This window comes from Lepisma saccharinum, chromosome 18 (assembly GCF_977018435.1).
Source record: "Lepisma saccharinum chromosome 18, izLepSacc3.1, whole genome shotgun sequence".
In the NCBI taxonomy this organism is placed as follows: domain Eukaryota; kingdom Metazoa; phylum Arthropoda; class Insecta; order Zygentoma; family Lepismatidae; genus Lepisma; species Lepisma saccharinum.
Window position 1 is genome coordinate 42,505,911 of NC_139246.1, and position 18,179 is coordinate 42,524,089.

An 18,179-nucleotide genomic window follows, 5' to 3' on the forward strand; every position below is an offset into this window, starting at 1 on the left:
CCGAGACTGCCGGATGGATAGAGACACATAAGAACATAAGAGTTTTTTCCTGTCCCGCCTCTGATGAACAGATAATATCGGCCAGAAGAGACCTGCCAAATAACATCATCTTCGAACTGATAAGCGAACATGTAAAGAAGTTATGCGACCTCGCAGATTTAGTGTCAAATAGATCGACAACAAGGAAGAAACCTTGGACGAAAAGTTCCCGCGCAGCTATCCCTTCTTCCGTTCAGCTCGGGCCATAAGGATTAAGGAACCATGGTCCACTCTCCCCGTCCCCTCCTTGCGGAAGTACGGTGCACAGGAGTCGCGGGTCCGCGCAGGTTGTTTTGCTTGTGGTTCCACTCTACCAGACCCCCTCCCCCACAGGAGCCTCGTAGAAGCAGTAAGATACGGATCAAGTCCCCACTCCCCTCCCCGGAGACCGTCACAGTCGCGTCGGGAGCAGTTTCCAGAGGAAGAAAAGAAGGAGGCACCGGAAGATTCATCCCGAAGGAGAAACTACAGAGTGCCCACTGGAAGACGAGGAGCCGCCGCCAGGAGACGGTTACATCCGCCCAGTCGCCCTGTAGAGAGCCATGAAGGTTACCCGGAGATAAGTCGTCGAAGATGAAGGAAAAAAATCATAAACAGCCTCTAGGGATAAAATAGCATAATAATAATAATAATAATAATGAAAATAAATTGTAAATGAATAATATCAGAACCCCTCATTAAATATTAACTAAAGCTTCTTTAAGTTTCGAGAGTTAAACTCCTAAGGTAATAATAAACCAATGATGAGGAACCCTAAACTTTCTAAAATTTTAACTTGAAAATTATAAACTTGGAATCTGCTGGAATCCAGCAGGCACCCTAGAGGCCAGATATAAAAGGAACTTTCGAAATTAAATTAAAGTGGTCATAACCATGAACAAACATATTATACATTTATTATTAATTCATAAAATGTATAAAATGTTTTCCCCCTTTCTTTCTTTTATTATTATTATTATTATTATTATATATTATACAATTTGAATTTATGTTGATGTATAAGATTGTAGGATCCACTGTTTTATTTTATAATTATGTATTCAATTTTTTAATTTTGTATAACCAATTTTGACATAGTGATATACCTGGTTGTTTAATTGTTATCATCACTTCAATAAATATGATTATTATTATTATTAGAACAATACACAGTTAATTGCACAATATTATATAAGAATAAACAATTATTAGTATCAGAGATATAATAGATCTCGTTGAAAACTGTAACTTGAAGTGTAAATATGCAAACTTGTTATGTTATGTTATTCTACAGCTTACGTATTTTATTCGTGTAACTTTGTACTTTTGTATTTGACTTAGTGCTGTATTAGGTTTTATACTGTGCTCAACACTTAAAATAAACGATTATTATTATTATTATTATTATCATCATCAAGTCTGCACATTATTATTCGCGTATTTTATGTATTTTGTGTCATATTTATTTATTGCATATCTAACAATTACAGTTTGCGCATAATTAATATGCTATCAAAACTCAGTACCCTGTATTACTAATTCACGTTAAATTATGCGGCTGAGATTTCATTCTGAGATCTCGTAGCAGCCTCCGTCTGCACGAACATTGAACCTCACACGGCCACTGTCGCTAGCGTGGAATGCAGTGTCAGCTTCATGTCGAAAACCAAGTTGACACGGAGTGCTGACGCCGGTATCTTATCGGGCGTGTGTCCTCAACACATAACTGCAATAACGGCGAGATAAACCTCTTATAGTAAGAGTTTATTAAGAATTTGATACCCACTTAATTAATGAACTAGTTCAGTATTCAATGTGGATTCAACTTCTTTACTAAAAAGCACATTTTCGCCACACACTACAAGAAAACCTGATCTGGAAAACCAGAGACGGAACTTGCGTCCTTGCAGACTGTCCCAAGCCATCACTCACCAAGATCCACTTAATGTCACACTAATTTTAACCCTCTCCCCATCATATCCGCCCCCCCCCCAATCCTAAAATAGTTCTGGATACCAGAATGGTTGTCCCTCCTATACATAGCATTCCCTACTAACTAGAAGATAACTAAAACTAACCAATAAACTAACACAAATTAATCAATACAACTAATAAGTTTAATCAATTACACTGGTCTACATATGAAATATTTTTTTCTGCTGACTTAGATATTTTAACTGATTCTATATAATTTGAGGTCGCTGATTCCAAATATGTAGTCAGAAAAAGTGTATCACGTCACAATTTTTCACAAATCACATTTGAAAATTTTCACAATATTATAATACTGGGCTAAACTCCAACAATTTTCCATATAGATATCTGTACATAATGAAATTTCTTTTTCTGCTGACTTAGATATTTTAACTGATTCTATATAATTTGAGGTCGCTGATTCCAAATATGTAGTCAGAAAAAGTGTATCACGTCACAATTTTTCACAAATCACATTTGAAAATTTTCACAATATTATAATACTGGCCTAAACTCCAACAATTTTCCATATAGATATCTGCATATAATGAAATTATAAGACTACAAACATAGGTGGCGTAGCTGATAACAGGTATTAAGTTGCATTGTTTCACAAGTCACATTTCCAAATTTTCAGAAAATTATATCCGGCTACATTCCAACAGCACTTGCAAAGAGATTGCGTCGTAGTCAGATGTCCATGCAGAGTATCACGTCACGTTGTTTACAAACATACGTTTCTATTTTCTCAATAGAGAGTCCTTAATGGACAAAAAGTTTTAGGCAATTCCGGCAAATTGATCAATTTGTTTCACGAGCACATACAGTCAACACCTGATGCCTGTACTTATACACCACAGAATAGCACAACATGCATACCTACTTAGGCAAAAAAAATTGTTTCTTTGATTTTCTGGAGTAGGTGGACTCAGGAACGTCACTCTGCAAGCACCAGCAATAGTCGGCCATCATGTTTTCATTCCATCTCCCCTGATATCGGTGCTCCATGGTTTTTATGTCTTGGTGGAAGCGTTCGCCCTGTTCTTCACTTACGGCACCAAGATTGGACGGAAATACATCTAAGTGGCTGTGCAGGAAGTGAAGCTTGACACTCATATTTACTCCTAACTTTTGAAACGTCACCAACAAATTTTCAACTAGAACCTCGTAGTTGTGCGCCCTGAAGTTTCCAAGAAAGTTTGTAATGACATCACAAAAGGCTCACCATGCATCTTTCTCTGTGCGGTTCATTGTTTGTAAGAATTCTTCATCTTTCATTATGATCCTTATCTGAGGACCATCAAAAATACCTGCTTTTACTTTCTCATGCGTCAATGCAGGAAATTTTGAGCAAATGTATTTAAAGCAAGCCCCAAGCCCCATTCTTATCCAGAGCTTTTACATACTGCTTCATTAATCCCAACTTAATGTGCAGTGGAGGAAGTAACACTTTCTTAGGATCAACAAGCGACTTGTTCTGGATGTTTTTCGCCCCGACTTCAAAGTTTTTCCTGGAGGGCCACAGTCTTCGTACCCAATGTTCGTTCCTTACTCGACTGTCCCATAAACACAAAAAGCATGGATATTTCGTGAAACCTGCTTGTTGACCAAGTAACATTGAAATGACCTTGAGATCTTCGCACACAAGCCAACTGTCATTTGCATACTTTATCTTTCGAAGCAGTTCTTTCATTGTTTCGTAGCTTTCCTTCAAATGTACGGAGTGGTCAACAGGAATGGATGCTAACTTATTGCCATTATGCAGCAACACACACTTCAAACTCCTCTTCGAGCTTTCAATAAAAAGCCTCCATTCTTCTGCATTATACGTACATCCCATAGCTTCAATTAGTCCCTTCACATCTGATTTTATTTTTGATTTTGATTTGATTTAGTTTATTTTACTTCGCGTTTTGTGCCTCTTGGCTAATTTGCGAAGATGGGGATGAGTGATGAAATGATGAAATTGATGAATGTACATTCACAAACAACCAAGCCCGACCGGGATTCGAACCCGGGACCCTTGGCATCGCAGCGCGATGTGATAACCACTCGGCCACAGGGTCGGGCCCTTCACATCTGTACAATAGACAAGTTCTTCGTCCCTTTGAAAATATCTTAGATGCCTCTCTCTGTCCCAACACATAAAGGTTGTTCCAGACGCTAACATATTTCTTTCCTTTAGTCTACACAGGTCCTGCATTCTTTATGAGGTGCCCAGGATTTATATTGGTCACCCAATTTAATTCCGAAATATGCACTATATGCTTTCCGTACAAAGTCAGTAATATTTGTCCTTTGTTTTGTGGTTAACAATGCTCGAATAACTGATTGAAATAATATTCATTATAATATTCCATGTGCTGCCATCTTGTGACCTCTTTACGGACTACGTTGTTTCATTGCTCTAAATATACATCCCTAATCTTAGATAATTTTCTATTTTCCTCCGAAACCTGACGTGATAGAAAAAAACGGATTTCGGTTTTGGATTTACCACCCTCGAATTACTAAAGAACAACCATCAGCCTCCAGTCAGCAAAATGGACGTAGACCAGTGTTACCAATCATACTAACGCATAGTAAATAAACAAGAAATTTCAAAACTTGTTCCGGTCACCAGAACAGGCTAATACAAAAATACAAATTATAACACCATTAAGCCTTGTTTTCATGATATGAAAAACTCAATATGATGACCAAGGCAGAATTTATTTTATTATAAACATAAACTAAACGTAACGTTTCAACCTTCTAGCAAGGTTATCTTCAGACTCTGCACCAAGTACAAATGTAACAAGGTAAAAAACAGGACGATATATATACACAAAAAATACTCTCCTCCAGACTATTAGAAAGTTGTTCTGGAACATTCTAGCAGGTGGCTTTCCCTTGTCAACTGTACTTTCACCTGAAAGGCGATATATCTAAACATTTTCTTTCATCTGGAATGTGGTTGGACTCTTTATCTCACGCTCTATTTCCTTCATTCTTCTTCCTTCTTCTCTCATCTTTCTCTCTTGTCCTTTCCATTCTTTCTAACACCTTCTTCCATTCTTTGTTTATCTTCAGTCCCCCATTCCAGTTCATTGTGTTTTCTTCACCTTTCTTCTCTATTTCCTTGACCTCCTTCCATTTTCTCACTAGCATTCTCTTCTCCCTTCCTATTTGCTTAGCCTCATCCCACTCTATGTCATGTCCTTTTTCTCTCGTGTGTTTAAATATCGCATTCTCTCTCCCTTAAGTCGTACATCATTCCTATGTTGTTTCAACCCGTCTTTCAGCCTCTTTTTCGTTTCTCCTATGTACACACTCTGACATTCTTTACATTTCACTTCATAGATAATCCCTCCCTCTTCCTCTTCTCTGTTTTCCTTTTTCTTGTTTGCATTCTTCACTATTCTTAAGATGTTTCTCCCTCCCTTCCTGTAAGTTTTAATGCCCGCTTCCTTAAGCACTTTGCATATATTTTCTGTGGTCTTCTCCATACTCCTTATTCCAAACCTCCTCTCTTTTTCTTTCTCTTCCAATTCTCCCCTGCCACTTTTCTTCCTTCTTCTCTTTATGTCCAGTCTATCCTTCTTCTCGTAGCCATTCTTTTCCAGCTGTTTTGATAGGCTATTTATTTTGCCTTCTTTTTCACAATCTTTGGTGCATATTTTCTTGATTCTGTCCTCCATATTCTTTATAATTTTTTTTGTCACCTCACTTACATCACTTCTTTTGTGGCAGAATACCCCTGCTGCGCACTTCTTCTGATGCCAAGCGGTTTCAATATATCTAGGTAGCTTAACTTGTCTTCTTCTTCTATTTCGAGTTCCAACAATATCCCTTTCTCTTCATCTTGTATTTCTTTGGCAAATATGTCGAGCTGCCTCTTCGTTCCCTTCCATGTGCCAAAACAATCGTCCACATATCTGCAAAACAGAATTATTTAGTCACCTCCTTTTTCTACCACTTTCTTTTCCCATTCATTCATAAATAATTCAGCCAATGCTGGGCTTAGGCTAGAACCTATATTCAGTCCTTTACTCATTAACATTATTTTATCCCCCATTTTACTGTAACCGTTATTCCAAATGGTTTCCAGCGCCTTCACAACCCTTTCACTATCCCATTCTCCTATAATTTCTTGTCCCAGGCACGTATCCAGAAATTCTTTTCGGGGGGGCTAAACATAATTTTTTACAGGGGTATAGATAGAACCTCGCAAGGTTTAAGGTCGATGGTGGCGATTCAGTTCCAAAACGATGGGGGGGGGGGTGGGGGGTGGGAAGGGGGCAAGAAAAGTTTAATTGCTCTTGGAAGACAAAGGTTAGTATTAAAAAGCCATAGCGCGGGTTGAAAAATGGAGAGCAACTGTCTCCTAAATCTGCCACTGTTTAAGCTGCTGTTTTTTTCTTCTTTTCTTTTCTTTCAGAACGTGATATGAGGACATTTTTTATCACTCGACTCCTCTGTTGCAGTGTACGAACGTTGTGTTTGTGCCCAAACGATCTCAGTATGTGTATGTGTCCGTTTCACGAAGCTGTTATGCAATGGACAATCCATTCGAATGTTTTGATTTGATTTATGTTTATTTTACTTCGCGGTTTGTGCCTCTTGGCTAATTTGCGAAGATGGGGATGAGCGATGAAATTGATGAATGGACATTCACAAACAACCATGCCCGAGCGGGATTCGAACCCGGGACCCCTTGGCGTTGCAGCGCGATGTGCTAACCACTCAGCCACAGGGTCCGGCCTATTCGAATGTGTTCTCCCAGGTTTTGATATGATCCTTTATGGTGTTGTCGCCTGCCTTCGAAAAGTAACCTCAACAAAAATCCTAATTTTCCATTCTTGTGACTTGGATCTTCAAGATTTCGGAAGAATTCAGACCGAAGGCACACACACCTGGTGGGTCAATCTCATTGTCACCTTGAACGGCAGCTCGTGTTGACCACAGAAGAAAAATATCTTGTCAACAGGTAGGAATGTCCCTTAGTTTTATTCTATCTCCTTTTTCTGTGCTTGTTAATTAAACGGGCAACATCTTACGGTTGGGCATACACAAGAGATGTGCTATGCAGAAATTTTAGCGTAAAATGCTGACCCCACCAGGCATACCGTGCCATTGCTTTACAGCGACAGCAAAAGATCAAGCGAAGCCAAGGGTGACTCGGTAGCTCACTTGGTAGAACAAGGAATGGCACGGTATATGCCAGAGACCTGGTTTTGGAGTCTTGGTCGAGCTTGCTTTTTCCGCTAAAATTTCCATATATGCAACATCTTGCTTTCTCTTTTCGACATTCATAAAATTTTCGATCATCATGGCTGCCCTTTTGTGGTAGTTAGTGTTTGAGTGTTTTTCCAAAACAGTTGACTTAAAAGTCCTTTTTAAACCCACGAAACTCTCGGACTGCATACACGAAACTTGGTCCGGTCACTAATAAATCGTCACTCAAAACATAGATTTTCAGTCGATCTGCGAAGCTTCTTTCCTTTTTTTTTTTTTAAAAAAAAAAATGATGCTCCAATGCCCATTACTGCTGAAATATTTACTTTAGAGATCTTCGATCTCTTCGGCTCATGACACTACACTGTCGGCAATGTCTTCAGCTTTGGACCCGAACTTGTACTAGTGATAGACTTCAGCACTTTCCAGGAAAATGTGTCACTAGTCCTCTTCCCCCTCTCCTCCCCCCGAATCTCTACATCTTATAAAACTGTCAATGGACACTGACTGATCACTAATCGACCGTCACACTTACTCGTGAAGTCTTATTGAATTATTCTGTTGTACAGACCAACGGTGAAATGGAATCCGCGTATTTATATCCATATTATATTCTGGAATGTTCCGCACTTTTTTTGTAGTAATTCAATGAATCGCCCGACTCATGGCGCTACTTTCAACAGTGCTTTGTTGTGCAACTTCCAAATGCTGACAAATCTTTAAACAATGCTCAAGTTCGTTGCGACAACACCGAAAGAGCGAGAAAAGTTTACATACAATATTATCAATAACAGGGTTATCACTCAGGGTTCTAGAACATTCTCTGCCTTTCCTCAATAATTATATTTCTCCTTAAATTATAATCACAATATTTTATTTCACACACACACACAAGCCAAAATCCTCATTTTATCTAGTGTAAATCGAAAATTTCGGAGGGGGCTCGAGCCCCCTGAGCCCCCCTCTGGATACGTGCCTGTCTTGTCCCATTCTCTTTTTAACAATGGCCAAAACATGTCCCCTCTTCATGCTTGGGAACATACTTTTCACGTCTAAGCTAAACATTTTCGTCTTCATCTCATTCAACTTAAGTCCTTTTATGAGGTCCACCACTTGTTCACTGTTCCTAACTGCTCTGCTTTCTTGCTGTGTTACTAACACTTCAATAACTTTCTTAATTTATTTTAATTATTTATTTTTATTATTAAAACTTGCTAGAAGGCTAGAAGGTTGAAACGTTACGTTTAGTTTATGTTTTATAATAAAATAAATTTCTGCCTTGGTCAGCATATTGAGTTTTTCAAAAATACAAACTCAAAATTATTAAATGTAGCTATGTATGTATGTATGTAGCTATGTATTCTATGTTCTCATTGTATTTGTATATGTATTTTATGTATGAAAATTGAAAATAAAGACGAAAAAAGGAGGATTGAAAGGCGGGGGAACCGTTTAAATTCAGGAAACTGACGTCCTGGTTTATTTACCGGTACCAGGACACTAAGCGTATACCCTCGAATGTATGCGGGCGGAAACCACGGGGTTTCCCCCACTTTTTTTTATAAAAAGTCCTAATATGTGCTGAGTGTCCCTTTACAGTTTCAGCTTTTAACCCAGATAAGGATATTTCAGTCCTCAGACGCATTTTTATTTTTGTTATGGTAAGGAAGCCCCGTATAATGAGACAGGTGCAAAATAGCCTAAGTGCTGACGCACCCACAATTTTCTATTCAATCAATCCTCTCTATGGATACGAATTGTTTGCTTTGAGAGGATAGTGTATATGTTTATAAATCATCCTGATGATTCGAAGAAAGTTGTTCGAATTTCCCCTCACTGGAACAGAAGTTAATTGTATCGTTTATTTCATGAACCCCCTATCTACCACTTATGACGAAAACGATATTTGTACAGTTTCATGTAGCCCTTGCCAAGACGCATCGTTTGATGCAGAAATCGATCATGAAACCGCGTACCTAGGTACCTTAATACATTGTTACATTATCGATTTCTGCAAGAAACTATGCGTCTTGACAAGGGCTGTATGAAACTGTACAAATATCGTTTTCGCCAGAAGTGGTAGATAAAGGGTTCATGAAATTAACGAATCAATTGTTCATTATAAACATTATTCCATTTTAATATACAGGGTGTCCCGTTACCATTATAATCAAACATATCTCTCAAGCCACATAACATAGAGCAGAGCGGTATTTTACCGCTCAAAAAGTGTTTGTTGATGTTGTTATGGTCATTTGTGTTCTAGGCCCATCTTTCTTAATGGAGGACTGATTACAGGGAAAGTTGACTGCAATATGCTTCAACAGAACCTACTCCCCCAGGTGGAGGAGTTGCAGCCATCCGTGATTTTCCAACAAGTTGATGCACCACCACATTGGTCTGTCTAATGGTGTTCGGGATATCCTGGATAGACATTTTCCTGGGAAATGGATAGGCCGTGACTGACCAATCGCCTGGCTCCCGCTATATCCGGATATCACGCCCTTGAATTTTTTCCTTTGGGTATACGTCAAGGATTGTGAACACCAATCCCTGTTCCACATCTTGGTACACTTTGCAGAAGGGTCGTTGCAGCTGTGCAATATGCTGGAGCGTGTATGGGTAGAAGTGGATTTCACCCTGACACTTGTAGCACATTTTCGCAAAAAACCGCCCTGCTCTATGTCATGTGGTTTCAGAGTTACGTTTGATTGTAATGGTAACGGAACTTTAGGGACATACTGTATTATTGCTACGTACTGGCTGGTCTTTATGACTGAAAAGAATACAAAATCTGGTACACAACCGAACATTTTGGACGCCTACATTGGGCTGGTCTTGCATGAAACTCACCAAAAGCCAATCGTCCCCAACCATGCAGTCGTGCCCTTTTCCCGCTGAAGTCGTCCTTGCTACCTGCAGAAGGGAGGCAGACAGGCACGCTGTAAGGGGTCAGGGGCACCCGGGAATTCAGACGTATCAACGCAATGTCATGGTAGACGACCGGTGGGCGATATTCTGGGTGGATGATGACTTCAGCCACGCCAAAGTCAATAGGAGCGGCTTCATCGTCAGTTCGGCTGATATCGACATCTCCTATTCGGGCTATGTTCACGTCTCTGGAAAAGGAAGGAAAAAAATTGTAACAGTCGTCTGCAGTTTAAGGGAAGAGACAATACCACGTTAACCAGTAGGTTTTGAGCGAGGTCATCAAACTATAAAAAATAAGTATGTCTTCCTTCAACTATTGCTGACTATTGTTGCACACAGCATACATATTTGAAGTTGTTAAAATGTGGTTACCGAAATCGAAAATTGTAATTTCTTGAAAGTGTTGGAGGTGATATTTTTGGAAAGTAAGCAAAGTCAACTTCTCCTCGAAGTAGCGCTCCCTGGACTGAGGACCGCACTTTGCAGACTAACAAGGCTCTGGCGCCTGAAACTGCAACCAGTATAATTTGCGGCGAGGTTCGCGATTAGCCAAAAGTAAAGTAAAATAAAATAATAATAATAATGAAAACAGTGAACACAATGGAACAGGAATGCGCTTGCCGGGACTAGAACACAAAATCGCTACTTAAGATTCCAGGTTCGAGCCCTGGTCTTGACATAGGTGTTATTTGTAAGTGTCCCCACATCCAGAGGCGCCAACTTAATATAAATCTGGGGGAGGGGGCATGATCGGCATAAGCAATACTTTATATGTAAATATACATAAAATGTGTCTTTCTACGTGAATTTTGGGGAGCAGAAAGTGTCTTGCCCCCCGAAGTCGGCGCCAATTCCTACATCTGTTTCATCACTGTCTATCGCCGTGATTAGTCTCTGCTCTGTCCCGTTATCTCCGGAGCAATAGTGACAGAGAGGGGCAAGTCTCTGCGCAAGCAGTGACGCGAGACGGCTCCACCAATGAGAGGAACGGAATTTGGTGCAGTTACCAGCCTATCCAGCAGCATGTACTGTTTCACTCTGCCCACTCAATCAGCCTCCTTCTCTGCTCCAGAGATAAATGGGAAAATGGTTGGTTGTCACGAAATGGCTTCTTCTGTTCTTTGTTTCCTTCTGAGCCACCTCGATGGTCAAGTGCCTTGAGTGGGCAAACTTTGGGCAAACTTAGTTATGTGTAATATATTATCGCTTCACATGTGTGATGCGCAAAGACCTTGGAACCCAGATCAAATTGCTGAGTATCGTTTGAATTTTTCAGTTTTATTTGGTGGAATGAGGTAGAAACTTTATCAAGTACTTATTGGAAATTGTTCTCCAAGAAGCTTTCAGGCCCTTTTTGATAGAGCAAGTATACGCGCTAAAGTTAAAATTCGACCAGGGCGATTATATAGCCGCAATAAGGTAGATAAGCCCAAACGCGTATGGAGGCTCTTAAGTTGACGCCATTGTCCATTCAGCGGAGCGGCAGAAAATGCTTGAGAGATAAGTGAAAGGACTTCAAATGATCCTTTTTTCGCCTCAAATTGTGTAAATTGTTAAAAAATCAACCAGATTATACCGTAATTAGCCCGTTTTATTCTAACAATTTTGCTTGTTCAAGCATTTTCAACCGCTCCTCTGAACAGATACAGATTTTCTGTGTTTAATGCCAGAGCTTGGTTACTTAAGTAGAAGAGAAGTAGCAAGTCTTGCCGGAGTAGCACTTCGTCCTAAGCAAAGTGGTAAAGCTGTTGGTTATCGAAAGATTACAGGTGGTAGAAGTAACGTTCGTTCGAAGCTCTTTACAGCCGCCATGGCTGCTACAAGGTCCAAATCTATACTTGGCACCTTTTATTTTAAGCTTGTTGATCTAACCATCCGGGTTCGAATCCGGCCTGGGCATGGGTGTTCCTATGCCTGTGATCCTTCATCATTTTTCAATCGTCCTCATCGCCGTGAAGCGAAACAATAAAAAGATCATTTTGGTTCGTTGACCTTGCTGTGAGAGCGACCTTCACTTCTTCACTTCGGTAATCCTTATTCTTTGTTCCGTGCATCCAGTCTCTTCGTGAGACATTACGCAACGACTCAACTCTTCTACTTGAAAGAACATCTCAGTCTTACCTGCGCACCACACAGTGAGCTGCCGTGAGGACGTGGCTGAAGGTTATGAGGGATCCTCCGCAGAACCACTCGACCTCGCCGTTCTCTTTCTGCTCTCCCAGGGCAACCTGAAACAAGAATAACACACTTTACTCGGAATTCTAAGGCTTTTTTTTAACGAAAGCATTTTCCTTAGCATTTATGCCATGACCAATATGCTACCGTGTAAAGTTGTAATGGTAGAACTAGTATATGATCCTCTTCTTTATTAAATGTTGGTATATGTTCATTAATATTATTTTTATGGGATAGTGAAGGTAATATTTGTTATTCAGTTTCTAATGAAACCGGCTATAGAGCTGGCCTACGTGTCTCCGAAGGCCAGTTTTCTTAAGAAGGCGGGTAGTTTAAAAACTTGTTCTTTCAAAACTCAGAGGGGTGAAAAAAGAAGTCGTTTACTGGCTCTTTCCGAATCACCTATATTAGGGATTCTATTGAGGAACGGGGTTTGAACCTTTTGTAAGGGCAAATTCTTGAAGTAGTGGTTACTAAGAAAAATCAATCCACCGAAGTCACTGAGGAGTCACTCACGTCTCCTCGTAGTGTGGATCGACTTTTGATTGAGGTGAAGTTCCACTCTTACAAGATCTGTGTTGTATTTTTTTCTGTAGGGTATATTGAAGAGTCGTGTTTATGCGTCACGCCTACGATCTATACAACAGCGAAGAACCAATCAAAGGAGGTTGCTGCAATTTAACAGGAAATTGTGGTTAAAGTTAAGTCGAACTTTGTGTATCATGCAGAAACATGCTGACTTTAGCGGTAAACATTTCAAGAACGTTATTTGAAAGAAATGACCTTGCGTAAAACTCTTGTGTTTACTTCTAATCATTAGTTTATTTTGTAATATGAGAGAACAGATAAACGTATTAGCAGCACATTCTCTTGTAAATTGCTTGATGTAGAAGTGAAAGCAGCCGTTTCCAAGCGGACGATACGAGAACTACTTGCAGACGCTCATTAAAAAACGCTGAGTTCAACATCTACCTACACGTTTATCTGTGATAAGTAAACCTCGGATCTTAGGTTTTTAACCTATTTTTTTCCTTTACAGGTATGTAAGAAATAATAAGTTATGTCAGCGTTTCGTTAAAAAATGCAACAACTGATGAAGTTTTATAGTGCCTAAAAAACCTATTTTGCTTGTTAGAACCTATTTTAGGTTGTTGCGCCTAAATCAAGCCTTTTTTTAGGTTTTTATATATTTTTAAAGGGTTTACATGATTTTTATGTCACACAGAGACATTTGCTTTTTTGGTCACGAAAACGTGACGAACGTGTTTGAAAAGTACTCTCTTTCGATTTCGCTTCCTACAAGTCCATGGTGATTTTTAAAAGCTCTAAACGAAGCAAAATATCTGGTGCCACTGTTACCTGTGCAATCCAAAGTGGTCTGATCTGTGCGGTCTTGCTCACATTCGCGTCACTTCGGTGCTTTGTGGCAAACTAACATTTCAGCATTGAAGTTTGCGTCACTGACTATGTTTTTGTTGAAAGATTATTTTCAGCATATAAGATGATCCTCACAGACAAAATTGCGGAGTTTGACTGGATAACATGCAAAAAGATTTGTGCTTAACTATACGGCGAAGAGTGGATTTTAATAGCAAATTTCCAATGGTAAGTTCTGCCATCGCCGTAGGGTTAGTCAACACACATAACGTTATGCAAGATAGTGCGTATTTCAGGATATAGGTGTTCAAATTTCATTGCCGGTGACTATACCTAATCAGCATTTTTCAGGAATTTTGAGCTATTTTTTTTAAACTACTTCAGGATTTTTTAGCCTAACTTAAGATCTTATGACCTATTTTATGATTTTTAGAACCCATTTTAGGATTTTTAGAACCTATTTTACGGTTTTTCGAACCTATTTTAGGATTTTTAGAGCCTATTTTAGGATTTTTAGAACCTATTTTAGGGTTTTTCGAACCTATTTTAGGATTTTTAGAACCCATTTTAGGATTTTTAGAACCTATTTTAGGGTTTTTCGAACCTATTTTAGGATTTTTAGAGCCTATTTTAGGAACCTAAAAACACTTTTTAGAACCTAAAAATCCTAGGTCTAGTGATATGAGAGTTAAAAAAGTAAAGTTATATTGTGAAATATGCTAGTAGTTTCGCGGTATCTTTCCAAATGTTTAAAATCTACCCTAGCTTCTTCTTAGATCACGTACATTCCCTGTCCTTGCACTTCACATACGATTACCCAGAATGGAAACTTACAGTCCAGATTACGTCATTTCCCACATATTGTACCGTAAGAATAGCAATATTTATGCTGAGAAAAGTAATAAAATATGAAACTTGGAACAGTCGAGTTGCATAATGATCTCCGTTCCCATGAATATACATTAAAAATCCAGGAAAGGAAATATTACTGTAGTAGTTATAGCTACTGCATTGTAATCAATGGATCGTGGGTTTGGTTCTAGGCACTTTTCAGTAGTCAAATCTCATTTTCAATTAAATTGTTGAATACCTTACAAATTACCCTATATGTTCATAAAAGTACACTTTATTTTTTTTCAAGTGTAAGGTACTTTTGGGAGAAATTGCACTAGGATAATATGAACTTACCCTCAGATGTGGTATGGTTCTATTACTTTTTATAAACTTTATTTGCACCTAGAAAGTTTGAATTTCTCATCCGATATTTCAACCGAAATACAGGTACTAGTTTAGGTGGAGGCATTTTCTGGAATTAAGGTGCAAGTGATTTTTGTGGAGAAATGATGGCGAATCGTACAGTGGGATGGATCCATGAGTATTACCGTGCAAATTGTCCATCACCATGTTCGTGCACTTTATTTGACCCAATAAGAGCTTCAAGAATTTAAATATAACGCATAACAAGCTGTTGACAACTTCTACACCAGCATACATAAAAATCCATCGCTTAAAAACACATCAGATGTATGAGATAAATTAATGAAAATAGTCATGGATAATTTGCCGAGCAATACTAATGGATCCCACTGTACTAGACTTACATGATTATATACGATTAAGTTTTGTCGTTAGTCTGTTAGAAATTCGAAATTCTCTATTCATGGGCCAAGTTCAGCCCGTGGCTGCTCTACCACTCAACCCGTAAAACTTGTACACTTCGCAACATCTTATTTGACCGCCCCGAAAGAATTCTAAGTTCCGAAATCGTAAACTTAGCAACATTGCACTTCAGCTCCAGGTGAGAGTAGCCAACTTTGAGTAGGTCCTTCCACTAGACGAAAAACGCTGCGGTGAGAGGTTTTCAATTTAACACTTTCCATGAACTTAGAAACTATAAACCGGTATTATAATACACAATCAAACAGAAATAATAAATTGTAAAAAGAACCTTGAAGGATATTTACGATTCTGCTTGCTCGACTTGAAATTTGGGGGGGTTGAAACACTGAATAGAGTTTTTCTCCACCTGGAGGAAATTGCCATCAAGTTTGCTATCCTTATTTTTCATCAAGCGTGAAAGGTCGCGGGTTCAAATCTCACCCTCTCCTCTTTCTTTTTTTTTGTTTGCTGAACAGATACCGTTGATATTAGAATATTTAAAAAATGAATCCGATGCACACTTGAGGGACGTCCCTTCTGCGCATATTTCCCCTTATAAGTTGAAGATTTCCAGGATTTAAAGTTAAAACTTTTCTTTTTAGTTATTGTTCATATGTTGTGTTAACACACACATCATGATTAATTCACAAATCACATATATGTATTCAGGAAGCAAAATGTAATATTATTTAAGTTATGTTCTTCACTGACAACTAAAATATTGATTATTTGATTTCGATATACTAAAAAAAAGATATACAGTTATATTAAGTAGTGATGTAGTGCAGTACTGTAACGAAGGAGAGCGTTTAATGAGTTCAAATTGCTAAGATTGGTAATTTTATGTCCGTTCCTTCGTAATGACTGTTGTCAATCCCCTCACCACCATCTTACCATGCGTCTAAAACTAATAGTAAATCGCTAATTAACATAAATAAATTGTTATTGCGACGAAAGCCGATTCGATAAGAAACTACTAATAAGTATTTATATAGTGAGTGACAAACAAAAAATTCAAAACCTCATAATGATCGTTAATTCCTCACTGCTTTGTATCTAAAATGTTTGTCTTCTTTGAACAGAAAGTACGAGTATCAGATATAACAAACTTTCCGCACTAACTTTGCAATATTCGAAACCACCATTACAGACTTAGCTCTATTTAACTTGATTCTGCGCATTCCACGTGGCATGTGACTTCCTCCTATCATCGAAATAACTTTCTCTTACTATTTCCTTTCCTCTCGTGAAATACAGAGACCAATGTTAACTTCTTAGCACGGTGGATAAACTTTACACCCAACGATATACTCCTGAAAAAAAAAAGTCCTGCCTAGGTGGAGAATCGAACCTACGACCTCCCTCGTAAGAATCAGGCACGCTACCTCTTCTCCAGGTTAAAATTTGCTACCAGTTTGAAGAAACCAATTCACACATAATGTCGTGTCTATAATTTCCTCATGGCAATTTTCATGAGGAAACGAATTCAGATAAAATCGAGAAACGCTGAAAGGGAAAAATGATGAACATGTCTACTGGCGTTTTGTCATATTTTGTAAATTGTGTAAAAATTCCGTGTTTTGAGAAGTATTTTGTTGTTTGTTTAAAGTAGGAACAGGAGAGCGAAAAGGAGTCATTTGAACCAGACCCCGTTTGACAAGAAACTTCAGCTTTTTTCCAAAGACTGTATGAAAAAAGAGAGGAAATGGATATTCAACGTATGAAATATAAAATATGTTTGAAATTAAAACAATGGAAACCTTGAAAGATAATACTTACGAACTTCAAACTATGAAAAACATATTTTCGTGGTGGAAAACTCCAAGTCATTTTCGAAATATGAACTTGATGTTTTTCTTTATTATGAAGTGGAGATATGGGACGATACAATCCCTCAGCCAGAAAATTTTAAGTAAGCTACCTCCAACTTTTTCAATGGTCATAATTACTAATTAGGGTCCTGAAGTTGATGAAAAATCAACTTTTTCTCTGACCCTTAACAACAATGCTAAACCTGATATCATGTCCGTTTCCCTTCAGTTAGAGCCGGAAAACACTTTCTATTTTACATTTTTTTTTTTTCATTTTTCGGCCTTTTTTGGCTTTTAGTTTATTTGTCAGTATTTTTAACAGTCTTTGTTGCATTTTTACTTATTTTTGAGGTTTATTTCTCTCCTCCCCTGTTGTTACGTGCATTTTAAATGCATTTACTCGTAAAACTTACATATTTAGATTTCTTGACATGGTCCTTTTAGCAAATTCACCATGAATCGAAAATACGATCATTGGAAAAGCATAATATTATTCTTAACTGAAATGTTTGGCAATGTATTAAAATACTTTGTGTGAAGATCTACTTTGAGGTTCTTTTTCTGGACACTATTATCGCTTTAATCTGTAGTTTTAAAGTAAAATTAGTCACAATATTAAATGCAATTACACTCTGGTATACGCGAAGCAGAACTGTATTTTCGGATGCTGACCGACTACAGTATCGTAGAATGCCCACTCTGAAAGGAGATGAACTGGTTGATTTGGTGTTTTATGTCAACTTTATGCATAGTAAGTCTAATCGGGACTGGACCTACAGTTTAAAGTGGGATCCGAACCGAGTGCATAAAATAACGTGAACCGTGTGGTGTAGGGGGATCGTTTGCTTATGGAATGGAAGGTCATGGGTTCAAACCTACTTCTTTGCAAAATCTTGTTCGGGAAGTAAACGGCTTTGGACGAGAATGCTTATCTACGTTTCTTGGATATTTCCGTTGATATTTATGTGATTTATGTCCAGCATTTCCGGATGCAGAAAGTTGACATGTAAGTTCTTA

At 38.4% G+C, this 18,179-nt stretch overlaps 1 protein-coding gene across 3 annotated transcripts in view; it reads right to left on the bottom strand.

Annotated features, from left to right (window-relative positions):
- LOC146002028 (venom protease-like) overlaps positions 1-18,179 on the bottom strand; it is an 84,704-nt gene that overhangs the window by 14,585 nt on the left and 51,940 nt on the right. For all 3 annotated transcript variants that reach the window (XM_083139739.1, XM_083139740.1, XM_083139738.1), the window contains exons 4-5: positions 12,262-12,368; positions 10,063-10,328 (exon numbers count right to left, since the gene is read on the bottom strand). In XM_083139739.1, coding sequence (XP_082995865.1) covers positions 10,063-10,328; positions 12,262-12,368 — 373 coding nt within the window. The remainder of the gene's footprint in view (positions 1-10,062; positions 10,329-12,261; positions 12,369-18,179) is intronic.